Genomic DNA, 25,803 nt, shown 5'->3' with positions numbered 1-25,803 from the left:
TTTAAAATTCATTCTGTACACATAATTTTTTTTTTTATGGTTTAAATTTGATTTTCCTTTCTTTTTTTTTCTTTTTTATTTCTTTTATGTATCCTTTTCTATTTCATATCGTGTTATTACATGAGAATCTTTTATCTCCCTCGCAACGAACATTTAGATTGTAATTTTAATAGCAATTATTAAATGAATAACAAGATGAAAATAATTGCTTTAATTTCATTTTACTTACCGTTTTTATCTTATGATATACATAAATCGTTAGCATATATTAATCTAACGCGATCGGTCGATCTATGGTTTACTGAATACTATTATTTAATTCAAAATCTATCTAATCGAGAGATAAAAAAATATTCGTTTTTTAAACTTGCATCTTCATATTATAATCTTTCTATCGATTAAATTTATTTTTTTGTAAGATATTTTAATGAATAAAAGAAAAACATTTCTAATGTCCTGTAAAATCATTTCTAAATGAATTCCTTATAATTTCTACAATTAATATTGGTCTACGAATAAACGTCAAAAAGATTGTTCCTCGGTGGTAAACTTGAAATAATGCATGGTACGTAACCGAATGACAAGAATAACTTCGTGCCATTTGGACTTAACGCGCGCCTCTGTGGCGGCACCTGTTCCCATTATTTCACTTCGACGCCCTCGCGATCTTTGCTACGACTACGATCATCTCATCAATCTTTTCCAATTTTCTTTCGTTAATAAAAATTTTATTTAATTCGTTCAAAATATTTTGTATCTTTTATCTATTTATTTATTTATGATATATACAAATCATTAATTCGGTATATAATTCAGTTCCTCTTTCCTATCTAATTTTAAATACTTTAATTAATTTAAAATATTACTTGATTAAAAATATTTGCTGTTTAGAACGCGGAGAATATATCAACGTGATAATAATGTAATCAATCATGTCGCGAGATATATTAAAATATATTTTATTTTTGCAATAAGCATAAATTCCCTTTATGGTTACCACGATCTTACGATTTGAACAATTTTTAGAAATGTTATCGTAAATGTAATGATTATGAGTTAGGTAAATAAAAAAATAAAATTTTTTTTACTTAGAAAATATAGTCGAAGTTTTTTTATCGGTAAAAAATAAATACGATTGAAAGATTAGACGCGACCTCAGAGCGAAATTTTATCGATGTACGAGAACATCACGAAATAGTTGCAAAACTTTTTGAGATATTGCCAGAAAGAGATTATCTAATTTCAAAGACAATTATCGAATAGTCACGATATTTTCTCTCTGTATTCTTTCATCTTTTACATAACGAAGGAATAAAGAATGCCCAAAAAAATACAAAATTAAAAAATTTGTAAAATTTTTTAACATTGCACAATTACATTAACGAATAAATCGGGGAAAGATTAAAGGAAAAAAAAGGATCTTGAAAGAGATGTTTTTTTCCTAAAGATTACAGCGTGATCGACACGAAGAAAAAAAGCATTAATTTCATTATAAACATGTATGTATGTATATTAACTTGAAACGTTTCTTTCAGCATCGTCTTTCAGCATCGAAAGTAATTTGTGAAGCAGGCAAATTTGAAAGCCGGATATGCGGTTCAGTCTTGTACGAAGCTTCATCGTGCTACGTATTGTAATTAAAAGACTATAAAATATCGATAAATTAGCGTGATAAAAGGGCGAATACCGAGGTCGATGATACGTAGATCGCTATACAAGTCTATACGTATAGAGATACATATTTTTGTTAAATATAAATATACATATTATAGTATAAGCGTATATACACATAATATAGATCGCCGTCCATGAATACGCTTAGTTGTTAATTGGTTAAGAATTAGTTACGAAGTAATCAGCACGAAGCGACTTGCTGTCCATTTTACTCGACCAGAACGTTCTTCGTTTTATCATCATAAGATATTTCTCTGTGCAATATTTTATGATTGCAATAATTCGTATTCGTAAAAATGATAAAGTTGCAATAAATTAAATGTGGTATTACAACGCATATATGTACATATTTCTTTTTTTTTCTTTTTTTCTTCTTTCAACTTTTTTATTTTTCAATTACGAATTTATCTATCTATAATAATATTCCTAATCAAAAAGAATATATTTTATTCTAAATGATGTATCTATTTAATAAATTAAAAATAATATATTCTATTATATTATATATATAATTTAATAATACAATAGAATATATATAAAAGAAAAATAGTATATATAAAAAGAAGATAAAAGACAGAGCGTGTTCAAAGCAGTGTAATATTCGCATCCGCCGGAAACGGAATCTACCTCCACGAGGAAAGAAGGAAAAGTCGTCTATTGTAAACGAGAAAGAAGACGAATCGAAGTAAATAATTCTTTTCTCTCTCTCTCTCTCTTTCTCTCTCGTTTTTGAACATGTAACCTTTATCGATCTTTCGACATATTATCTATTAAGAGGCATATGTTCAACGTGAAAATATGAATAATTCGACAATCGTGTCTGATTTATAACATATTCTATATACATATTTATAAAGTATATCGATAGAACGAACGAAAGTAATATCCATCGAAAGTCATGCGATAAAGCATGTTTCATTTCCGGCCGAAAAACAGACAACATGGAGCAATCGCAGTAACCTCACTTTTCTCTTTCTCTTTTTCTCGTCGTTGGTTTACAAAGTAAATAAAACTCGATATTTTTTAGACACGGTGACATCAACTATATTGTCGTTATTATTCAATATATATATATATATGAACAACGAAGTCGATAAAATGTCGATGACAAGAGACTAACTCTAATTGTGATAATGTACGAACGATTTAATATAACACGTGGTTTTAATAGAAGGACTTCGAATATTTTCCTTTATAGATCTTTTCATTATCGTAAAAAATAAAAGGAAGTCTTCATTCGTTAAAATAATAAGAGGAAATTTTTAATTGCATTAATCATTGGACTTTCTTGCTTTCACGAATTTTCGCATTTCGAGATATCACGCAGTAACGCGTTAAGAGAATGAGAGAGAGAGAGAGAGAGAGAGAGAGAGAGAATGAGAGAGAGATGGTAGAAGGGACGCCGCGTACAAACTCGCGCGCAATCTTTCTTAAGCGAGAGAAAGAGAGAAGACGGGTTGACAGCCGGCGAAGCACGAAATCCGCTGGTAGAGAGTGCGTGAAAGAAGCAGAATCCTTGGCGATAGTCAAGTGAGCCCCGTGGCGCGCTTACGGAAGGCTTTGCGCGCCACCACGTGTCTGCTCCGCTCGCGCCAGTGGCGTCTGACGCCGGAAATTCGACATTCACATAAAGAGATACACATATAACACGTGCACATATAAACATACACTAATCATAGATGTAAGTTTTCGCACGAGTCGTTTTCTCGATTCTTATGATTTTCTCGATAGACGATTTTTTTAATTTTTGTTTTTTTCTATATCTTTCGACACCTTTGCGAATTAATTGGTTGAGATATTAAAAAGGAATAAATTCGATTACTTACCGATACGATGATCCATAGCGGGTAGACCGACGTAGATGCAGTGTATGCGCGCCAGACCGGAGTGTAGCAGCGACGTTGTTTACACCGTCAAACACGAGCTGTCAAACAGAAGAAAGTGGATTTCGCTTTAGCCGTAAAATGTTAGGAGCAATCTCGTCGATGTCGTTTCCTCGAAGAAGGAAAATAATGAAAAGCACGTAGAAGTATACTATCGTACGTCGTCGATGAAGAGGACGTTACGATTCCCGCGCTTTGTCGAGCCCACGCCGTTTTTCCCCCCTTTTCTCTCGAGACGAGCGCGCGCGCGGCCCGGTGAGCACGATGTAACGAGGCACGCGTCCACGCCGTCGCAGCCACAAGTCTTTCTTGACCCTTTGGCTATCTTCTTCTTCTATTTAACCTTTTTTTTTTGCTCTCTCGCGAAAACAACAACGACAATAAAGAGAACGAGAACGGCAACGAGAACGAATACGAATATGAACTTACCGGCGTGTGTATCGTTAACGACTTTCGATAGTCACGTTTTTGTTCTTCCTTCCCACCTTATCCTTCTTCCTTCCCTTTTCTTGCGTCTATCCTCTTTGTATAACCAAGAATTCTTTCGCTTCTATCTATGTGCGAACTGTAGAGCGTCAGTCAGATTGACAGTCGGCGCTCGGCGGCGATGACAGACAGGTGCACCTTACCAACACCACCATTACCACCGCCACCACCGCCACCACCGTTTATCCCTTCGATCTTTTCCTCAACTCTCGCCATCTGTTGGCTGCCTGTTACGGCTCCTCTTTCTCTATTTTCCTTTTTTAAACCCACATTTTCGTCCGTCAAATTTTTAACTGTTTTATAATTATCGATTTTAATATTTTTCAACTTTTTACGAATTGTTCCTTATTACGAACTCTTCATTCAAAATAATTTTTTTTTATATTTGTAATAATCGTTCGTTAAAATATGCATCCGAATGAAATCATATTTGCTCAAAAATTCAAACATATAAGAAAAATGAGATTCTTGAACGAATGCCTGTAATCATTTGAAATTTTTTCTTTTGTAATCATTAATAATAATTCTTTTTTTCGAAGATATAACAAATCTTGGTAAATATGACGTAATGATTATTATATTTACAATGTTTTATTGAATTTCTAAGTGAAATAAGTAATATTTTTAATTATGCTTTAGATTTTATTGTTTTTTAGAATAATTTATATTGTATTGTATGTATGATCTGTTTCTTATAATGGGTTAAGAACGGATAGATTTTAATATATTTAAATGTTTATTTAAGTTACATACATTTTTTAATAAAGACTATATCTCATTGTAAGAATTATGACATGTTTATAACGAGTCTTGAGGCGGTGATGGAGCAAAAATATCTTCTTCCTTTCTAATTCCTTCTTTGTATTGGCGCATTCTTTCATTGTACATTGTTTGTAATCGAAGCAAAGACTTTCTTTTATATATACATTCTCTAAGATCATCAAGATAATCTTGACATAACTGTTTCTTTTGCCCACCGTGATAGCCATAAGCTTCATAACACTCTATTGTTTTTAGTTCAAAATTTGCACATTTAGGTACCAGTTGAGCATTATAAGTCTGTCGTAAATGAGCTGTGAATGAAGTTGTTACGAATGGAGGTTTCTCGATATATGACTCCATAATAAATCTAAAACAATAATATATATTTTTTGTATCATACAATTTTATTATAAACATACCTTAAATCATTATTAAATATTTGATGATTTTAAAAATTCTTTTTGTAAGATATTAAAACTTTAGTATCATCTTTTTATGATATGATATAATATTATCTTTTTATTTTCTTACTAATCCAAAAGCTGAATTTTATAGAATAAATCAAAGTAAACTGAAAATAATCTACATTTGTTACTTTAACTGTTGAAAAGATATTGCTTTTATAAGTTTAAAAATATAATTAATTTTGCATTTATTATTGTGTCAATTTTACAAATTTAGTTCTATGTAATTTTTACATTGACATAATTATATAATCTTAGACAAGATTTTATAAAATTCACGTTACTAACCTCTCTCGATTTATATTCCATATTAGATACTTACCTGATATAAATTTCTAAATTCTTGTGTAATGCAATTTGTTATTAACTGTCAAACAAATGATTATTAGTAGTAAATGTGATAGTTACTGATTGGTAACGACTATACAGATGAGTACCTATCTTACAATATTTGCTTGTATATCATAGCAGCCATATTGAATTCTAAATACGTGGGACATTTAACTGGTTAGAAAAAAGTATGTAATAAAAAACTTAAAATCAAAAAACAATTTCGTTTTATTATGTAAATTAGTAATTATAATAATAAATCTGTGATTTAATTCGGTCTAATTTCATATGATAATCTTGTTTGAATAGCATTCAATACAAATAAAGGTATAGATTTTATGTCAGAAGATCGAAAAATCAATCGACAAGAATAACAAAGATATTTTAATATATCATTTAAGCTGAGAGATTGTGTTGTACATTTTTTGTATTCTTTGACATTCCAAGTACATTCTTTTCCATTAGCAATATTACTATCATTGTGTTCATTTTGATTATTTTCTTCAGAGTGATTTATTTGTACCGTTAATTCCTCTGGATTAACATTAAGTAAATCATTGGTTTTTTCTTTGGTATTATCAATATCTATGTTATTTGATGATAAAAGAGCAGAAAATGTTGTTCCTTGCAAAGCTGATATTTCATCATTTGTTACCTTTGTATCTAAAGGTATGTTACAAAGAGCACATACTGAATTTTTTTCTAAATTTTGACACGCAAGTAATTCTGTTGATAATTTTCCACCTGTGCGAAAAACTGTAGATACAGTTCCATGAAACTCTGAATTTAATTGAGATATGAATTTATTTGTTAATGCTTGTATAGAAGTTGACAAATTCATATTATTTTGTTTACTAGATCGTACAGCATTTAACTTATTACAATTTAAATAATTGATTATTTCCTCTTTTGTAAAATCTTTCATTGGTCTTAGAAGTATAACATCTGTATATCTTGTATCAGAAAAATCTATATCTGGAGAAAGCTGAGCACCACGACCAAGTGATATATCACTTAATATATTTACAGCAATATTTGTTGCACAATCAGCAACAAATACTTTATTGCATTCTAGTTTTCTTGCTGCTAAGATAAGTAGTCTGTGACGTAACTGTCGTAATAATTCTTCCCTCGCACTATCATCAGGTAAATTTTTAAGCATATTTGATATAGCATCATTTTCATCTATTACAACTTCTGGATCATCCATCAGATAAATATTTGGAATATCATTTTCACACAAAGATTCTTGTAAAGATGCTGTATATCCCACAAATCCAAACATTTTTACTTGTTTAGCTATTGTATCTAACATTTTTTTTCTTTCATTTACTGTATATCCTTCTACGATCCCATCTGTAAACAATATCGAAAGAATTTTCTTTTTATAAAAACCTTTTAAGCACAATTTCACTTATAGTAAGAAATGAAAATATTTTACCATTAATGAAAAATATGACTACATTAAATATAATCTTTTTGTGAGTCGTTTCACTCATTCCAGATTTAATCAAATGTAGCAGTGCAGTTGAATTGTCTCTACCACAATATCCAATAAGTATTGTATCTCCTCGATGGATGATTTTTGATTTACCAAGAGCTGCTCTGAACTTGTGCGTTGTATTGATTAAAAAACAAGATGTGCAATATCCATCCTTTTTTCTTAATATTATTTCACTGCTATCAGTCCGACACTTTTTGCATATGTCGGAATGTCTACAAAATATAATAAACCATGTTATGTTATTAATGATTATGCATTTTTAAGAATTAATTGTAAAAAAATTACTTACAAAATTTGTATTGCATCAATTTTTGGTGTGATGTCATCATTAAAATCACATGAACAAGCATTTAAAGAACACATGATCTTTTAAAAATGTTTATATCTTCTATTTAAATATTCTAATTATATTTATTCGTCCTATAGTATTACACAATCCGGTTTTGATAAAATAACTATAAATTTAATTAAAAAACTTTACAGAAATTAATAATAATGAGATGTATCTTGATATTTATATATACATACAAATAATCAATATATTACATACATATACAAAGAATATATTAAAATATGTAAATATACCAATGCAAAAAAAGGTTCTAACTTTTTCTTCTTTTAATAACAATAATCTTACTATTGTATATGTACGATTTCTGATTTGGAAATAGTGCTTCATATTCTAACCAATGGCGGCGTTTAAATCAAATTGTTGAGAGTTTAGTTTCCTTCATAATGTACACATATATATTTGTAAGGGAAGTGTTATAGGTTATTATATTTAATTTATATTTTATACCTTTCTTTTTTAAATAAAGAAGATCAGCGAGTAGAATATTGTTTTAAAGGTAATGTTTAGTATTTGTTTAATAAAAAAAAAAAAAGTTGAGTAACCTTTTTTATTTTGATTTATTGAATATAGGAAATAAAATATCGCTTCTGTTAAAAGCGATACCGCAATAAACGTTTCACTGTGATCTGATATAATCCAAGTAAACAAAAATATGGGTCTTCTTAGTGTTTTACCTGTATTTTCAAGGTATTAATATATTTTAGCTTTTTATAAAATTATGGAAAATTTGGTAATAATATGCAAATGTATATACATTTCAAATAAGAAAAAATGGGGTTAGTTCGTATCAAACATAATTGTATAAATACTTAAAGTATGGATGAAATTATATAATTATATTAATTACGATAATATATTAATAGACTATTAAATTATTTGAAATTTTTTTTACAGATTATCTAAATGTGCTATCACAAGTATACGTAATATATCTACTTATGGTAACCCACTACAGTTTGGTATAACCAACATGCTTCTGTATGTATTTTCATAATATTGCTTAAATATAATTTAATATTGTCTGACAATAAATTAATAATTATATTTGAAATGATCAATAACTTATGTACACAGCGCAGAACCATTGAAAAAGAAGAAGAGATTAGATCCAGCTATAATTAGACAAAGAGAAGAAAGAAAAAAAAAGAAATTGGAAAAGTCAATTCGTCGTTTACAAAAATTTGCTAAGAGATTAAAGCCCATTAGTGAATTGGAAATACCATTATTCTTAAAAAATGAGAAAGAGTAATATCAACAATTTATTAATTATTGTCGTTTTGTTTATTGCTGACTTTAAAGCTTTTAATTTTTCTTATATAGACAAAGGAAACGTATCTTTCCACCTTTATCCGAAGAGGAAGAAGATAAAAGAGTATTGTTACAAAAAGAATGGACTAGATATAAAAGCAAACAACATAAGAATGATATTCAAATAATAGAAGAGTTAATTTTGTCTCAAAACAGAGCACTGAAAGAGCTAAAAGCTGAATCAGAAGAATTATATAATGAAGCGATACAGGTATATGTTTATCTATTGTATTAAATTATTTTTGTTACTATCTTTAACTGCAAGTACGCAAGTATTTGTTATTTTAGATTGATCTTACCTTTTTGCCATATTTAAAACAAGGTCCTTGTCATACACCACCAATACAAAACTATGATAGTCCAGATGGGGAATATATAGATATGACAATAAAATATCCAGGTGAAACATAGCTAAGTTAAACGAGATTTTAATTAAATTGTATGTATAAATGAGATAAAAATTAGTGTTATCAATATAAAATATTAGCAAACTTTACCAATTTTTATAATCATAGTACTATACTATAAAAAGATTATATAGTATAGAGTATATATAGTATAGATTACAAACTATATATATATATATATACATATATATATATATATATATATATATATATATATATATACATATATAAAAGTCATGGTGATTTCTTTATTAACATTTATTCAGAGAAAAGATGTTTTTTATATCCTTTTTTATATATCACAGAACAGTGTATGCTTAAAGGAACATTCGTTCTTATATGTTGTTTAGGATGCTTTGATGTATGTCAGTATAAAATGTATTATCTTTTATTTAAAGTTATCTATACCCAAGTTTCGAACTGAAATACTAATCTGAATAAATAAAAGAATTTAATAGATTTTACTTGTACAAATAAGATGGAATAAGTAATGGAATGAGATGTATAAAGATACATCTGATATGGATATTCGAAAAAAAGTTCTTCTTTTCAATTTCTATTAAAAATATATCGTATACTATCCAAAACGGCGATTCTATCTCTGATTGTAAATGTTGATTGGACGTATAGAAGGATTATTCTCTGAGTGGAACTTAACACGACAGAATAGTAAAAAGTAGTAAAAATAAAAAGGAACGAACGTATATATGTATATACATTTCTTTTCCATTAACGTGTGTAGCACGTAGTATTTCAGTCGAACTTAAGTTCTCGCTTGCACATGGGACAGCTGTCGCTAGTCTTTAAACATTGCCTGAGGCAATCCGCATGGAAGAGATGATGGCAGGGTGTCACCCTGGCTTTTGTCATGGTACAAAGGCAAACGGAGCAGACATCGTCGAACCTATCGATTTCCTCCGCAGTGGCCTTTCTATATCGATTTAATATCTCCCGTTCGCGTTTTAACGCTGCCCCAGAGTTTTGCATAAGTTCCTTCCATCTCAGATAAACGTTTAGATAAGTTGCAACAAAAAGGAATCTCCAGGGTGCCGTCGGTAAGAGTATAAGACTGAAGAAAGCTGATATACCAATAGTAAAGTATCTTAATATCACAGGAGCATAAAGATTTTCGATGTTTTCCAATGCTTCCAATTGTAGATATCCTAGAATCGTTGGAAACATGTCGACGAAGACCTTCTCTGTTGCCGAATAATAAATCCAAGTCAATACGGTATACAACGTCGAGGGCCTGTATAATAAAATAAAAATATCTATGAACTGTTATTTAAACAATAAGAATATTATAATGTTTTAATAAATATAATATAATTGAAAGGAATTATGTTTTATTTTATGATCCGACATATTATCCATCCTGAAAGACTCCAAGAATCTGTGTCAACAATGATATTTTCTTTTTGAACGTCAAGGTAATGCTCTCGCATTTGTTGATTGTGAGAATAAAAGAATTACCGGAAGACTTACTTATAATGTTCGAGTCCTTGTTCCAAACCGAATACGAGGAGCATGAAGGTCAGAGTAACAACGAATGTAACGGCCTTGGTCCACTCTAAGACAATCTTCGTGGCCGACATAGCGAGATGTTTGATCTGCGATCTCTCTGTTAAAGTAACATAAGGTGTCCAGTCTTCCTTTTCGATCAGTTCCTTTATGTAGCTCACGCAATAAGCGATAACGTTATAAAACATAAGAGTGTAAAGGCAGGTCATTCTTTCCTTCGGTACCAAAACTTTATCCGCGAGCATTAAGAAAACTATTTGATTTGCCATCACGGAAATGTTTTTCATTCTTAGAAAAAGATTTTCTGCACGATCGACGGGTCCATAAAGACGCCTTAAGAAACGATAAAGGGGTTTCCAAGCTTTCGAGAATCCACCTATGAACATACGTAATATTTATTTTATATATATTAAAAAGATCGTTTAAATTTAATTTTATTTATTTATTTAATTTAAATTTAGTTTAAATAAATCATTACCGTTTAAAAGAAAATATTGATTTAATGAAGGATCACTAGTAAATATAAATTTACCAATCGGTATTGGTATATTGTATATTAAAAATATTACAAAAGTAACTTTAATCATCTTTTACCAGTATAAGTTATGAACTGCAAAGATCATTGAGCTTAAATAAGCACAGGATACGCGCGAACCCGTGAAGGAACCAGTTGTATCAAAAGAAATAGTTTGAAGAAAAGAAAGATAAGGTCTTATCAATCGCATAATATCTTTTTTTTTCCGAAGGAAAATACGAATCATTAATTGCTCATCAAATGAGATCACATTTTTTAAATCATCCTTATATATTGTGTGTGTGTGTGTGTGTGTATATATATATATGAGAAGAAAAAAAAATATATATATATATTGTTTTTTCTTCTCATGCTCTTGTATTCTACGATGAAAGTAAAAAGGAAAGAAAAAAGGAAAAGGCTGAAGGAAAAAATCGCTATCGAAGTATCTATGTTGTACGTTTTACGATTACGCAGTCTTTATAGATAACTAAGTGGTAGGACATTCTTAGGGTTCACAATATTTCAACTTCCTTCGTGGCTAACGCCAAGGGTCCATCATTTCCGTTAATTGAGGATAACGTAATCGATGTTGCCGTCGATCGTCTTCATTTTTCGCAACGGCTGGCAATACAAATTTGCATATTAATGGATGTCAGTTGGAAGAGTCATCAACGAAGAGGATAAGACGGACAGACACGAGGGCTGGCAGGTGCGGGCAGAGACCGGGGGGGATGATGTCGCCTTGGCGTCGAACGATTCACATGGCAACCAAGATCATCCTTCGGGATTCGTGCGCTCGATCGGGCGGACGAATCTCTACCTATAAAACAACCCGTCTTGGTCGACAGTGGCACATAGCGTTTCTCCGTCATCGTGGTGAGTTACCTTCGATAACGAGGACAGGACATCGCCGTAGAGATCGAAGACGAAACGATAGAAGGTGAGAAAGAAACACAAAAAAGAAAGAGAGAGAAAGAGAGAGAGAAAGAGGGAGAGTCTATCCATTTATCCATTTTGATTAGATTAGAATAGATCATATCGATTTTTTTGTACAAACATTGTAGATTTTTCTTAGATTTTCTCACACGAGAGACTAGATTTTTCTATTTTATCAATGTTTGCGTGTGTTTTTCTACTATTTTACCAATGAGTGTTGTTGCTCTTCCATTGCCCCTTTGCTCGATTTTTATGAATGTGATCTGATCGAGAGTCCTTTGTGCGTACAATTACAAATATCAGTAGAAACGTTACGTTGATAGTACGATACGATTTAACATACTAAGTATATATATATATATATATATATATATATATATATATATATATATATATATATATGTATATATATTTATCCAAACGGCTATCGCGCAAATCTATAACTTTTGTTCTCCGTTGAACGTTTTGATATCGGTAAGTTAACGGATATTCGCGTTGATGTATACTTCAAGATCTATTTTACAAAACAGAATTGAATTACACACTTTAAACCGATTGATATGTAATGGGTTCTCTTTTCGTTGCGTCTTAGGTTTTTTCTTTCTTATTCGCCAAACATAACTAACTGGATAGCGAATTTGTAGTAATAACTAATCGTAAAGGAAAAGAAAATGAATTTCGATTTTGAAATTTCGAAATAAAGGGCATAGAGAAATAATTGTTTCCAATATGGTAGGAAACTAAGTAAAAAGAATTCTTATTTTTCTTTTCTTTCTTATTTTACCTGCTGTTGCCCCTACGAGAGCTTTCAACGTGTAAACAGGATATCTGTAATTAGCGCTTAATACCACAGGTAAAACCAAAGCCGAATACAAGGCCGGTGCTGGTGAGGGTAAGAGTGGTAGAGGACCACGCGGACAATAGGGTAGTAAAAGAACAGCGCTTAAGAGGCAAACGCTTTGTGCCGTTTTCTCTTTGTCCACCGTTAGCGAGTTTGCTCTCACACGACCCCTCACCCGCGTTATCATACCCATATCGTCTTCCTAAAATCATATAAATACATTTATCAGACTCCTTCTACATTCGATACTTAATACATTTTACAAATATCATTTGAAACGTTTAGAAGATTTGCTTATCGTACGAGCGAGCTCTGGCACGAACGATTTTATGTTTATTTAGAAATAAACAATCGTAAAAGAGATATTAAACGAATGTTATACTGATGATTTGTAGTTTCTTAACGAGTCTTAATCGTATACAATTTTTCTTTTAATTTAGCAAATAGATCGACACGTTAAAAATCGAATTCGCTTCGCATTCACTTTTCAAACGCAACGAGCTTTTGGCAAGATCACTCTGCAGATCCGTCTATCTTTTTCTCTTCTATATTCAGCTTCGCATACTATTTTCAACCGAGGACCTTAAAGTTCGCTTGATCGTACGTCTTTCCTACGTAAGCGAAAACATTGAACACTTAAACTTTCTCTGACTTTATCGATCCATCTATCGGTCTTTCAGAGGAAATACTCTTTTTCCCTTTTCGAATGATATATTTAGATGTTTATTTATACTTTCTTAGTTCAAAATTCCCTGCCGAAAATGTACGCCTTGTTGATACTATTGTAAACGTAAATCTGGTAGCAATATTTCTCAGTCGGGATATAGTGATGTTTAAAAATAAACAGTTGTGAGTGGAAGAAAAATAATAGTGTGGTTTTTACGACAAGTATTTTTTATCTCTTTCGTGGAGATAAAGAAAAAGATAAAGATAAAGATAAAGATAAAGATAAAGATAAAGATAAAGATAAAGATAAAGATAAAGATAAAGATAAAGATAAAGATAAAGATAAAGATAAAGATAAAGATAAAGATAAAGATAAAGATAAAGATAAAGATAAAGATAAAGATAAAGATAAAGATAAAGATAAAGATAAAGATAAAGAAAACAAGAAGAAAAATCAAAAGGGAAAGAAGAAGGAAAAGAGAAAGAGAAATTATTATTACTAATCCATTTAGAAATGAGATATTAAAACATTGAAGATATTTACAGTTTGTTGATTATGATAGTCGAGTTAGACGGAACGTGTGACCGCGTCAGCGTTAAAATCGCATGCGCTCGATGTTTTTTTTGTTATTTATATTTTTCGTGAAAAACAATAAATATCAATGATATGTGATAGATAGAGATAGACAGATAGATAGATAGATAGATAGATAGAGAGAGAGAGAGAGAGAGAGAGAGAGAGAGAGAGAGAGAGAGAGAAGGAGAGAATGAGAAATCATAGGATTAAATGTAAATTTTGTACAAATTGAGAGGAGGATATCGCGGATAAAATTTGGCATTTAGATCGCAAGTTGGCAAAAATTTAAATGCGTGGTTAATGCGCGATGTTTACAATTTGACACTGTGCAACTGGTTTATTTCCGAAATAAACTTCGAAAGATTCACGTAAACCGATATCTTTTAGGCGTATGACCCGGAAACACACATGATGCAAATGGAATTCGAAGATAACTTTAATTGTGTATCATAAAATTGTAAACGTGCCAAATGTCGTCGTCTCGTACGATGTGATGATGATGATGATGATGATGATGCATCATCGATTTTAAGAAGAGAAATAAATTTGTATGAGAAAGTCATAGAAATCGTCAAAATAGATGAATCATATATCTATACCCATGTATTTTTTCTTTTTTCTTTTCTATTAATTGTTTCAATTTAATTATTATTATATATTAATCGAAGTAAATGGTTTTCTTGATTTTCTTCAATTTGTTGCTAGTATCAATGAGATGTAGATCAGCAAGCGTGTATATATTTGGTGCTAAAAGCGAAATGAGAACACAAACTTAAAGTTTCTTGGCCCGGAGTCCGGAAGAATGTTAGAACTGAAAGTTTGCAATCGTTTAATCATTGCAAACAAAAGTGTTTGTTAGACGTGAGATGAATAGACAAAGAATTTCGGTTATATCCAAGCATATTAATCGCGAAGATTTTCTTCGATGTATTAACATACATATATCGTCGAGTTTGATTTTATTCCAATAAAATGGTAGAAAAATTTTATTCTTTTTTTTTCTTTTTTCACATACTTTATATACTTTAGCATTTTTTATCAATTACAATAAAAAGATAATTTTTTAATCGATTATAAATTATTTCGCTGTTAATTAGATAAAATTAAACTCACCTATAAGGTGTTTTCTTCGAGAAAATAAAAATTCTTAAATTATCGTCACGCAAACTGGCAACCCTTAAGATGATTAGACGATAATAGGATTTGCTAAGTCTCAAGTTGTGGAAAAGATGTTGTATTTGTATTGGACAAATGAAGAAAATTCGCGTTACTATTATTTGTTCACTCTCGAAAGTGACTACTCTTTTCGAATCGAGATCGCGTGTGAAAAGAGAGACGAGCGATGCGTTACTGGGACTCTTCTTCCGATGCACGTAGACTGCTACGAAATAAAGAATACGATCTCACGGCCGCGATGTAAGAAGAGATTCGTTGGGGGTTTCTGCTACTCGAAAAGGGGATGGGGAAGAGTGGGGTGGAGGTGTACGAAGAAAATCTGGCATCGCCGAAGAGAAACGCAAATTTTCGTTGCTATTATTAGAAAGACGAGATATGCGAACGTGCAACTCCAACTCGTCCTATTCTCCGTTCGTGATTTCTCTCGTCACGATTCGCTAAAATTTGTTTACGTCTGGGCGAATCAGCCGAATCTACGAATCGCGACACCTACGCTAACCAAGAAGCCACGTACATTAAAATGAAAAGATACGAAAGGAGAAGGGAAAAGTCCTTCCCATTCATCTATCGGCTTCCTCTTCGTTTATTGTACGTCACTCTTTCGACGTGGCCATTCGCCATTAAAGAATAGCTCGATGATCTTCGAAAGATCATTCAGAAACGTCTCCTTCTCTTTCTCGCTTTTACTATTACTCTCTTGGCTCGATACATTTCTGAAATTGTAATGAAAATTTTTTCTATCTTATGGATAGATCCTACTCGAATATTCTTTCTTTTTCTTTTTTTTTTTTATATTCCTCTATAATTTAACTTTAAAATTGTATACTCATATATCTATATTTTTTCATTATTTTCTTCATATATCGAAAGAGAATAATATTTTCTAAATATAAGTTATACTACAATATAAATTTCATATTAAATAACTTTTTCCTTTAGAAATGAACAAACATTCATATAATTTCTACTTTTATATTGTTCTTTTCGAAACTTGTTTAACAAAGAACGAAACGAGTACGATTCGTTAGGACAAGAGCTATCAGAAAAGCCACCGATTTTTTAAAGGAGGAGATTATTGTTATTAATCTCGTTGCTTTTAATAATTAATACGAGTTATCGGTAACGTAATTTTGAATTTTTAAAAAACAAATGATACCAAGAAGATTTAGTTTCTTATACAAAAGGTTTCAATTTGCTCTTATATAGTATAGTGCGTAAATATATTTCTTTTTGTCGAATCGATTAAATTACGCGGAATTGGCCGACGAACGTCAAGTAGAAGATCTATTTACTATACACCCTTGGCCCAGCGCAAGATATAGCTTCCACTGACAATTACATGGGATATTATCGAACGTTCGGTCCGATTAGAGAGTCAAATGATTTCGCGGAAGCTTCCTCTCTCTCTCTCTCTTTCTCTCTCTCCCTCTCCCTCTCTTTCTTTCTCATTCACTATCATTGAGGTCGAGAAGAGATGTAGAGTTGAAAGAGATGTTCGCTTACTGGCGTCGACGCTTCGATTATTCTTGTACTCCTGGATCTCCCGGAATTGTGATTACTATGATCGCATTAAAGAGAAGAAGGAGGTAATAATGAGTGAAAGAGAAAAAAGAGAGAGAGAGAGAGAGAGAGAGAGAGAAAGAGAGAGAAAGAAAAACGATATATGAGAGTAGGAAGAACTAAGCTAAGAGCTTCTGTGACAATCAAAGAAATGAGTGAGAGAAAGAGACAGATAAAGATAAAGAGAGAAGGGGTAAGTGGCGGAAAAGAGTCCAGTGGCTTTTCTTTCTGTTTCTGGACATCGATAAATCTCTTTCACGCGCTAGTCTTTGCCCTCAAGATGTGAAGGAGGGATATAAAGGGGGAAAATTTCTTGGCTGGCGTCTGGCGCAATGTTGAAAAGTGGGGGGATTCCACGACTGCGTTATATCCTATGTGGGACAACGGTTTCGTCTATCGCACGGCGAATCCGCGAGACAAGTGACGAGCCGATTCGAATTATCCTATTTCTATCCATATCATTTTTTCTTAATACTTTTGTTCGATATTCCTCCGTCTCCTCTTGTCTTTCTCGCGAAGCGATCGATCTAATTGCCTTCTCTTCTTGTTTTTCTTCTTTTTATTCTTCTCTCGTGTTCGAAGAAAAACGGTTGCGTCTACATAGGACAGCATACATGTGCCGATCGGTGCTCGTCGAGACATCGGCGTCCATGTCGATGGATCGTTTCACGAGGAAGATTCTATTTGGATTTGCTCTGAAGGCAAAACTCATAACTCAAAAAAAGGATCGCTATTTGAATACTCGTCCTCTTTCGAACGTTTCGCGGTGTCAGTGAACGTGTTCATGGGTAATGATGGCATCTTAAGTATATAAAAATAACTTAGAATCTTTAAAATTTTTCTTTATCCCTTAAAACTTACGATCCATTTCGATATTTTATGATAATAATTATAATTAATAAAATTGATAAAAAAAAAAAATTGGTAAAATTGATCACGTACTTGTTCTACGAGATAAATGAATACATCGCAAATATTGACAATACGTTTGTAAGCTTCTTTGCCTTAAAATAACATTAGTAAAATATGATTTTTAATTTCCGCTAAATGATGATATCGACTGTTCAACTTTAAACTTTTATGATTCGTTATCAGTCATATGATAAAATGAATAAATTTTCTTACGATCTTTGACTATCCTTCGATTTCACCTTGAGATCCTCCGTGTAAAAATAAATAAATACTCGAAGAAAAAGCGGGGTTCAATGAATCGGCACGAGTCCGCGTATAATTATTTCTTTCTTCGATAATGGTATTTACAGTACGATAATTTACAGAATACAGAGTTCGTACATAATTTCTTTCTCACGTGCGCCTGATCTCCCACATTAACATTCCCTTGACCAATGTCGGCTATTATATTATATAGCGAAGTCAACATCGTACCTTGTTTTCAACAACTTCCCAACTTGATATTCTTCTAACTTTTTATGGAAAATAAGTTACGTATTTCTGCTATACAAAGACGATTCTCACATTTTCCATTATTCGATCTATCCATTATTTGACATGCTAGCGGAGATACATAAATACATCGATTATTTACGAAGAACTTTAATTAATTTGTCAAATTTTTGTTTCCAAATGTTCCAGTAAAATTATTCATAATATTGTTATTTTTTTTTCAAAATATTTTAATATTTACTTTAAACACGTGTCTAATATTTACTTTGAACACGTATCGTTATCATTTGGCTTGTGACTTTCTAAGCAATGTTTTAGTCGTTTGGGTATATATTAATTAATAAGGATATCGGTCTTTTTTAGAATGCGATTTAAAATTCATCGTCTTATCAGGTTTTTTCCTCTTCGCTGGAAAGAGAAAATACGAACCGTTTGATTCCGGGTGGTCTCCGGTGTAAAAACAAAGGTGCAAGAGGGCAAAGTGACAACGTCAGTTATAACCTTTGAGATAACTTTTATGGCATATCGACGTATATGTTTGTAAAATACAAAAATATTCTTGTTCGGCAAATTAGATTCATATTTACACACACACACACACACACTAGTATTTATATATATATATATATATATATATATATATATATATACTAGTATTTATTTTTTCTCATAGAAATGCGTATAATTATTATATTATTAAACTTTTCAATTTGTTTTGAATATTACATTATCGAATAATCAATAATGCGCCAGCGATGATATAAAAAACGAAAATATTGTCAATTGAAATGTAACGAAATATAAAAAATTTCCATGTATTTGAGCTTTATATAGAATGAATTTAAATTTCTATCACTTTCTTGAAAATCATCATTTAAAGAACATCGTCTTATTATCCGCTATACAATGCTTCTTCATTTCTTTTTCAGACACTCGAAACGACATGTCGGGCCAATCCACTTACGTACTTATGCTATTGTCCATCATCTTTGTGTAAGTACTTTAGAAATGATTATTTTTTTCTCTCTTTCGCAAATTCAGGAAAAAAGGGCACGAAGAATAAAACGGGGAACGTTTCAGATCGAGCAGCTTCGCGAATCCTTTCATCAGACAGCGTGAAGACGTGGGACAAGCTTGCGAAGGATGTGGATATGATTGCGATAAGTGCAAGTATGGTTTCACGATATCGGATCTTTGTGGTGTTCATGTATGCAAAAGGGTTAGTGCTCCTAACTAATAAATAATAAAATACATTTAATTATTTGATACATTTCGAAAGAGAATAAATTTATAATATTCAATATAGAATATTTTTGATCGATGAAAATTGTATCGTGTTTTTTGAGATATATATTTACTACTTTTTTTTCTAGGGTCCTGGTGAGATTTGCGGAGGACCAAGTGACTCATGGGGAGTTTGCGGCGCTGGATTAATTTGCAGTTGCAACAAGTGTATTGGTTGTAGTATAGAGGAACTCGAATGTTATTCGCATACTTGCCCGCCTCATCTCAGTTTGGAGACACGTCATTCCGATGCATATTATCGCTTTCCTACAGCTAAATAAAGGGCGAGTCGATCTGGATTTCGGAGAACGAGAGAGTGTGTAGGATGAAGAAGAGACAGGAAGCTAGAGAGGGAAAGAGAGAGAGAGGGTTAATACATTCCAACGATTGATCTCATCATAGTTGATTAGATAGATTTCGTATAGTTCGATTGTTTTTAATAATTTTGTTGCCTTCTATCCGACTGTTTGTCTATCGGTTTATTGTTTGTGATGTTTTAAAAAGAGTTCCAAGAAAAAAAAGAAAGAATAGAAGAGAACGGATTGGAAAAAACTACGATCTCGTTAAACGTATTATCTGTTATCGATTATGGTTAACAGAGCGATAAGACTCGAATAGTTTTTAAGATTTTACTTAATTTTATTATTTCGTCCCACGACATATATGATAAATAGCAAATTATACTTATCGATCGGTTTAAGGATAAAACGCAAGCACGCACTCTCATGCGTCTCTCCGTTCTGCTGAGACTAGAATAGATCTATATATCTAGTTATATTAAAAGTATTAAATCAATCGTAACTGGGCTGTGAGTTGCATTTCTTATCGGAACAGACGCGAGTCATCGCCTTGACCTGATTTTTATGTTACGAATATTTCGTAGCTTCTCGCGAAATATTCGAAGGGCGAGGTTTTCCCGCGATTCAAGTTAACGATGAGAAATCATGTTCTTTTCACGGAACGTACTAATATGTGCACTTGTAACATTCTTCTTTTATTTAAATACAATTAACGTAGTTAGGCTATTTTTAATTTTTCGTCTTTGGCTAAATAAATATTTATTTGCTCAAAATAACAAGATTATTTATGTGATCTATTATAAGAATAATCATAAAATAAAAGTACCATTTTTTTTTCTCTTGAAATTCATTCTTCTTAATGATTATGTATCCCAATATTTTTGAAATTATTAATTCATTGCTTACGACGATAATCGTGGCAGTTTAAAGAAAATGACTTTTATTATATTGAAGAATTTCAATTTAAATGAAATAATATCGATGAAAATTAGTTGAGGAATTTTAGTTTGAATTATGAGGCATACCGGTGCTGCCACCAAGCATCACTGCAACCATCGTTCTTACAATGCTAATGCTGTTGACTCAATCGATAACGTATATATATACAATGAGAATAACTAGTAAATACATACAGAGGTAAGATTAAAATCATTAAATTTTAATAGATTGGAAATAAGATGATTCCTGCTTATTACGTAATATTGGTTGTAATGAAGCATTGATATCGAAAAATTATTTATTATTTACATTCTATATTTTGTCTTGAACAATTAAATGCTAACGATAATTGTTAAAATATTATTTGTGAAAGAATGTATTTTGTTTGGGAAAGAAGTATGGGTATAGAAAATTCGAATGTTTTTTTATCTAATCTGAAAAGTATCTCGAAAACATACGTTTACACTCTATTATGTGTTTACATATCGTAAATGCTCGTAGAAATGGTTACTTTTTCAGCAGGATAATTAATTGAGTTTATATTTAAAAGTACGTATATGATATTATATATATATATATATATATATATATATATATATATATATGTATATATATATATATATATGTATATATATATATATATATATATATATATGTATATATATATGTATATATAATTAGTATACGTGTAAATGTATTATTTTATGAAATATAATAGAAGGAAAATACGTGTACGTATATAATAAACATAGTGAAAACTTGGATATAACAATAAGAACTCTTATTTACGTAACGTTGACACATTCGTTAAATAAATAATAATTGTATAATGTGCTTAGTGACACACGGTTACACGTGAATTTTGACGTAATTCGTTATATCGCAGAAATCCAAATATCGCACAAGTGTCGTTCTATATTAATAATAATACAACGAAATCGACGCTTTAAGAAGTTCAATTAAAGCGAATACTCTTTGTGAATTGACATGGTTTTTGTTACATACACGTGATGTACAAGTGTATGTGTTTATATTATTTATCGTAAAATAAATATTTTTTTAGTTTTAATAGTATTCTCCGTTCGCATAAAAGATCGTATGTATTTATATATTTATTATATATATATAATAAATATATATATATATATATATATATATATATACGCAGAGTGTTGAATAAAGAAAATTGATGTCGAAATATAAAAAAAATCATGACGTAAAGTAAAAGTTGACTTTATAAATTTTAAATAGGCGAAACTTATAATTACAATAGCACAGCTCAATCAAAATTCTACGAAGGGTTCTGTATTATGATCTTTTATGGTTCACGATCAATTTCTCAAGATGTATGTGTTACTTTAAATCTATAATACGAATCATATATGTGGAAACATTTATCGTTCGATGTATAATCGATTACATCTAGGAGATACAAGAGTATCATGGATTTTATACAATGTAAACCAGAAAATGTAAACACACAGACAAGCACGCGTACACACAAAGAATTATGTCATATTTGATAGAGTTTGTTTTTCATCGTTTATTCTGGATGCTTTCTGATCACCGTCGGGGTGTATGAAACGATTCGAAAATAGCGCATTTTCATTTGATAGCAAAACGCTTTTGTTTTGATTGGTCGATTCGAATAGTTAGCGGGCCACTAGAAAACGAAAGCGATTGTCGCTGATGCTTCGAGACTATAATTCGAAAAATAACTATATAAGTAACAGGTAAGAAAGAAAGAGAGAGAGAGAGAGAAAGAGAGAGGGGAGGGGAAGAGATGGGGAGAGATAGACAAACGTATAAATAGAGAAAGATAGAAAGAGAGGAAAATGCACCGCGTATCTTTACCCCTCGTATTTGTACGAACGATTACGTCAAATGTCTCTCGGAATAATTTCTCGTCAAGGTGAAATTCTTCGCCGACATGGGCTTAAAGAACAAGCAGAGTATATTTTTGTAACAAGTCATCAACGTCCATCGGCCGGACAAGCGCGTATGAAAAGGAGGAGAGCCGAGATGACGAAGAGTCAGGTCGCGAGAGAAGTTGAGAATAAATGTCGCTCGTTTCATATCTTTTTTCTTCATAGCTGCATTAAAATGCGTTTTCTAATTTGTTGACATTCCTTCCGGTTTTCAACTTTCATCTCTTTCTCTCTTTCTTTTTCTTTTCTCTTTCCTTTTCCTTTCTCTTTCTCTTTCTTTCTCTCTTTCTTTCTCTCTCTCTGCTTTCTCTTTTTAATTTCTTCAATAAGAAATTCTTCAACGAAGAAACATAGGATTTTTTTCTTCTTCTTCGACAGACTATCATGAAACGTGTTTGAAGACACGTTCTTTTCTTTCATTCTTTCTTTCTTTTTTTCTTGACCGAAGAGTTTGCTAGTTAAGAAAGAAAAGCCATTGCACGGTGCATCAAAACTGGGTCAATACCATCCTCCTTTCTCGTTTGTTCCGCTCTGAGTTGCGTGCACGTGGGTGCTCACTCAACGAAGCGCTGAAAGATAAAATGTCTATATGTTAGCTCTACACCGTGTGTGTATATGTATATTTGTGTGTGTATACACACACACACACACACATATATATATATATATATATATATATATATTAAATATGTGTGCATATTCATTTTTGTTCTTTTGTAATATCCCAGTTTCTTGTAAAGCGCGTTAAAATCTAAACGCAATCGAACAACGATCGTCAGCGACCAACCTTAACGTTCACATAAGTGCAGAAAAGAGAATGGCACTACGTATCGATCAATATAAGTGCTAACACATCTTAGTCATCTTTTCATTTATTTATTTTTTATCTATACTTTGAATCTTGGATTTTACTTGTTTAGAATTCTTTGAAAAGAATAAATCAAAATATCTTAGCGAAAATTATTCAATCTCCTTATTATATTTCATTTAAATATGTGCTTTAATTGAAATATATAGGTTCAACAATTTTCCATGCCTTTTTTTTCGTTGTTTCTTTTCATTTCATTTTGCGCCAATGCGTTTAGGCCTTTACCATGCAAAAGCCTGTTTTTTGTTCGTCGATTTAAACGCCTCTAGAATACTCTAGAATACTCTACAGATAAACGCTCTTTTTCTTTTGTCGTGTAGTGGTCGAGCGAAAATAGATAGGATGGAACACGGACAGTGTCGTCTTGTGTTGTGTTGTATTATGTTGTTTTGTGTTGTGTTGTGTTTCGTATTTGTGTGTGTAATACATGTTGTGCTTTTTTTCTCTCCTCGATACGAAAACGAAACTCCATTGGCTTGTGACTCGGCTCGAACTAAATTGAATTACGGCGGAGAAAATAACTGGGGACTTTCCGGTTAAAATCATCGTAATCGCCGATAATAATTTGTCGAAAGAAAAAAAAAAAAAAAGAGAGAAAAAGAAAAAATACTTTTTTCAAAAGGACGTGCTTCCGAAAGATCGCGTATATATATATATATATATATATATATATATATATATTATATTTATCGTTTCCCAAGTGCTATCGATTTACAAAGTGTTGTCACGTTTCAACATAGATTGATATACGAAATGGTTTGTGAACAATGGAACCCATCGCTTTAAATTATGTAATCGTCCTCGATTAATGAGCTTCTTCTCATCCACCTCCAACCGTAAATGAAAAATATTCCTTTTGCAAATAAAAAAGAAAGATAAAATATAGAAGGTTAAAAGGGTAATTTGCGATTTTAGATTATGCGATAGAGGTAAAGTAAACATGCTAACATGATCGGCTGTCAACTTCACACGCGACGTGACCCTGACAGCTTCTCGACGAAATGAATTCTCAAAGAGAATGTATTATTTTCAAAATGTCCATATCATATCTATGCATTTATATATGTACATATATATATATATATATACATATATACACATTACATCAGTTGGTTGTTGATTTTATGCGTCATTTATTCCATTCGTTACAACGCGATTTGATGTTGTTCAAACGAATCATTACTTTCCGTTCGAAAGTTATCGTTTCCCGGGGCTAATTGAAAACTTTTTGATTAGTCTAATTCTATTGCTGGCAGAGTCTTATTTGTTATAAATTTCGAAATATTTTTGATTTTCTTCCTTTATTAGTCTTTTTCTTTCTATTTTGAAAATAACGGAACTAAACCGTTTGGAGCTTGCTATTTGCATTCTTTCTCGTTCTCTCTCTCTCTTTTTCTCACTCTCTTTCTCTCTTTCTCTCTTTCTCTCTCCTTTCTCTTTTTCTCTTTCTTTCTTACCTTCGCAGATACGAAGGATTGGGGCGGTGCCGGCATCAAGTGGTCCAGATTCAACAACAAAGCTGTCTCGACGGCTCCTTTATTATCCTTTACTATTGGACGAACGAAACGCGACAACGAAGAGACGACGGTGATGAGAAGCTCTTGATAATCGATGATAAGGAAATAGAATGATATGAGTCAAAAGACGAAAGAATATTAAAATAACGGAAAGGAAAATAAAAGGTAAGTCCTTGGTATTCGTATAAGTTAGTCCATCATCGATGAGGAGATCGGAGAAATTGGCGAAGATGTATGTCACTGTCCATTTTGTTTGAGCAACTTTCTTGTCCTGAAGCCACGGAATCCAGCCTGAATTCTAGTAGCTGCAGCCTGTTCTGCTTGTTGTCTTTTTCTCACCAGAAATCCACGAATTCCGGCTTGGATTTTCGTTGCTGATTTTTCTTCGAGAGCCTCCCTAGTATTTTGCCTTTTTAAAGTCGACGTACTCGATGATGTAGACTCATCGTCGCTTTGTTGTCTCTTCTGATGCGGCTGTTGTGGTTTCGTTTCCTTCAATTGTTTTCTCACGCGATAGCCGCGAAAATTTGCTTGAATCTTTGTAGCAGCCGTGTTAGCTTTCATCGTGTCGTCGTCCCTTAATTTCTCGGACATAGGTCC

General features: G+C 31.8%; 6 protein-coding genes and 1 long non-coding RNA gene across 11 annotated transcripts in view; 2 read left to right on the top strand and 5 right to left on the bottom strand.

Annotated features, from left to right (window-relative positions):
- The window catches only part of LOC124432825 (homeobox protein AKR-like), a 42,715-nt gene extending 38,357 nt beyond the window's left edge, over positions 1-4,358 (bottom strand). The window contains exons 1-2 of the mRNA XM_046982108.1: positions 3,987-4,358; positions 3,501-3,598 (exon numbers count right to left, since the gene is read on the bottom strand). Of these exons, the coding sequence (XP_046838064.1) occupies positions 3,501-3,516 (16 nt within the window). The 5' untranslated portion in view covers positions 3,517-3,598; positions 3,987-4,358. The remainder of the gene's footprint in view (positions 1-3,500; positions 3,599-3,986) is intronic.
- Positions 4,359-5,813: 1,455 nt separating this feature from the next.
- LOC124432824 (cytoplasmic tRNA 2-thiolation protein 2) lies at positions 5,814-7,788 on the bottom strand. 3 transcript variants are annotated; one of them, XM_046982104.1, is made up of 4 exons: positions 7,689-7,788; positions 7,393-7,558; positions 7,041-7,315; positions 5,814-6,955 (listed from the first exon to the last, which is right to left on the bottom strand). In XM_046982104.1, the coding sequence occupies exons 2-4, from the start codon at positions 7,464-7,466 to the stop codon at positions 5,868-5,870; spliced, it is 1,437 nt and encodes a 478-aa protein (XP_046838060.1). In that variant the 5' UTR covers positions 7,467-7,558; positions 7,689-7,788; the 3' UTR covers positions 5,814-5,867. The 3 variants fall into 3 exon arrangements, with proteins under 3 accessions (XP_046838060.1, XP_046838059.1, XP_046838058.1); XM_046982103.1 differs by lacking the exon at positions 7,689-7,788 and adding an exon at positions 7,632-7,676; XM_046982102.1 differs by lacking the exon at positions 7,689-7,788 and having other exon boundaries at positions 7,393-7,617.
- A 13-nt stretch (positions 7,789-7,801) lies between these two features.
- Positions 7,802-9,259, top strand: LOC124432826 (39S ribosomal protein L40, mitochondrial). Of its 2 annotated transcripts, none has more exons than XM_046982110.1 (6): positions 7,802-7,951; positions 8,026-8,142; positions 8,350-8,433; positions 8,530-8,700; positions 8,776-8,974; positions 9,086-9,259. In XM_046982110.1, the coding sequence occupies exons 2-6, from the start codon at positions 8,108-8,110 to the stop codon at positions 9,140-9,142; spliced, it is 546 nt and encodes a 181-aa protein (XP_046838066.1). In that variant the 5' UTR covers positions 7,802-7,951; positions 8,026-8,107; the 3' UTR covers positions 9,143-9,259. The 2 variants fall into 2 exon arrangements, with proteins under 2 accessions (XP_046838066.1, XP_046838065.1); XM_046982109.1 differs by having other exon boundaries at positions 7,805-7,951; positions 9,052-9,259.
- Positions 9,260-9,410: 151 nt separating this feature from the next.
- Positions 9,411-15,658, bottom strand: LOC124423328. 2 transcript variants are annotated; one of them, XM_046960923.1, is made up of 4 exons: positions 15,342-15,658; positions 12,929-13,187; positions 10,656-11,067; positions 9,411-10,419 (listed from the first exon to the last, which is right to left on the bottom strand). In XM_046960923.1, exons 2-4 carry the CDS (start codon positions 13,176-13,178, stop codon positions 9,924-9,926), a joined length of 1,158 nt encoding a protein of 385 aa, XP_046816879.1. In that variant the 5' UTR covers positions 13,179-13,187; positions 15,342-15,658; the 3' UTR covers positions 9,411-9,923. The 2 variants fall into 2 exon arrangements, with proteins under 2 accessions (XP_046816879.1, XP_046816890.1); XM_046960934.1 differs by lacking the exon at positions 15,342-15,658 and adding an exon at positions 13,289-13,681.
- On the top strand, positions 12,018-20,730 carry LOC124423338 (neuroparsin-A-like). Its single transcript, XM_046960947.1, has 4 exons — positions 12,018-12,148; positions 19,298-19,361; positions 19,449-19,587; positions 19,742-20,730. The coding sequence occupies exons 2-4, from the start codon at positions 19,312-19,314 to the stop codon at positions 19,931-19,933; spliced, it is 381 nt and encodes a 126-aa protein (XP_046816903.1). The 5' UTR covers positions 12,018-12,148; positions 19,298-19,311; the 3' UTR covers positions 19,934-20,730.
- A 919-nt stretch (positions 20,731-21,649) lies between these two features.
- Positions 21,650-25,439, bottom strand: LOC124423321. Its single transcript, XR_006942050.1, has 2 exons — positions 25,144-25,439; positions 21,650-23,387 (listed from the first exon to the last, which is right to left on the bottom strand). It is a non-coding gene; the product is annotated as an uncharacterized LOC124423321 (long non-coding RNA).
- A 1-nt stretch (position 25,440) lies between these two features.
- On the bottom strand, positions 25,441-25,797 carry LOC124432720 (abnormal spindle-like microcephaly-associated protein homolog). Its single transcript, XM_046981831.1, has one exon. It carries the CDS (start codon positions 25,795-25,797, stop codon positions 25,441-25,443), a length of 357 nt encoding a protein of 118 aa, XP_046837787.1.
- Positions 25,798-25,803: the final 6 nt, after the last annotated feature.

Source organism: Vespa crabro, chromosome 1 (assembly GCF_910589235.1).
Source record: "Vespa crabro chromosome 1, iyVesCrab1.2, whole genome shotgun sequence".
Lineage (NCBI taxonomy): Eukaryota > Metazoa > Arthropoda > Insecta > Hymenoptera > Vespidae > Vespa > Vespa crabro.
This window is presented reverse-complemented; position numbering and strand designations above follow the sequence as displayed.

Coding starts and splice junctions, on each gene's coding strand:
- LOC124432824 (XM_046982104.1), bottom strand. CDS start 7,466: ATGTGTTCTTTAAATGCTTGTTCATGTGATTTTAATGATGACATCACA. Junction 7,316..7,392: donor ATTGATGCAATACAAATTTT/GTAAGTAATTTT, acceptor TATATTTTGTAG/ACATTCCGACATATGCAAAA. Junction 6,956..7,040: donor AGTCATATTTTTCATTAATG/GTAAAATATTTT, acceptor TATTGTTTACAG/ATGGGATCGTAGAAGGATAT.
- LOC124432826 (XM_046982109.1), top strand. CDS start 8,108: ATGGGTCTTCTTAGTGTTTTACCTGTATTTTCAAG. Junction 8,143..8,349: donor GTTTTACCTGTATTTTCAAG/GTATTAATATAT, acceptor TTTTTTTTACAG/ATTATCTAAATGTGCTATCA. Junction 8,701..8,775: donor TTCTTAAAAAATGAGAAAGA/GTAATATCAACA, acceptor TTTCTTATATAG/ACAAAGGAAACGTATCTTTC.
- LOC124423328 (XM_046960923.1), bottom strand. CDS start 13,178: ATGGGTATGATAACGCGGGTGAGGGGTCGTGTGAGAGCAAACTCGCTA. Junction 11,068..12,928: donor TCTCGTAGGGGCAACAGCAG/GTAAAATAAGAA, acceptor GTATGTTCATAG/GTGGATTCTCGAAAGCTTGG. Junction 10,420..10,655: donor CAAGGACTCGAACATTATAA/GTAAGTCTTCCG, acceptor TTTATTATACAG/GCCCTCGACGTTGTATACCG.
- LOC124423338 (XM_046960947.1), top strand. CDS start 19,312: ATGTCGGGCCAATCCACTTACGTACTTATGCTATTGTCCATCATCTTT. Junction 19,362..19,448: donor CTATTGTCCATCATCTTTGT/GTAAGTACTTTA, acceptor GGAACGTTTCAG/ATCGAGCAGCTTCGCGAATC. Junction 19,588..19,741: donor GTGTTCATGTATGCAAAAGG/GTTAGTGCTCCT, acceptor TTTTTTTTCTAG/GGTCCTGGTGAGATTTGCGG.
- LOC124432720 (XM_046981831.1), bottom strand. CDS start 25,797: ATGTCCGAGAAATTAAGGGACGACGACACGATGAAAGCTAACACGGCT.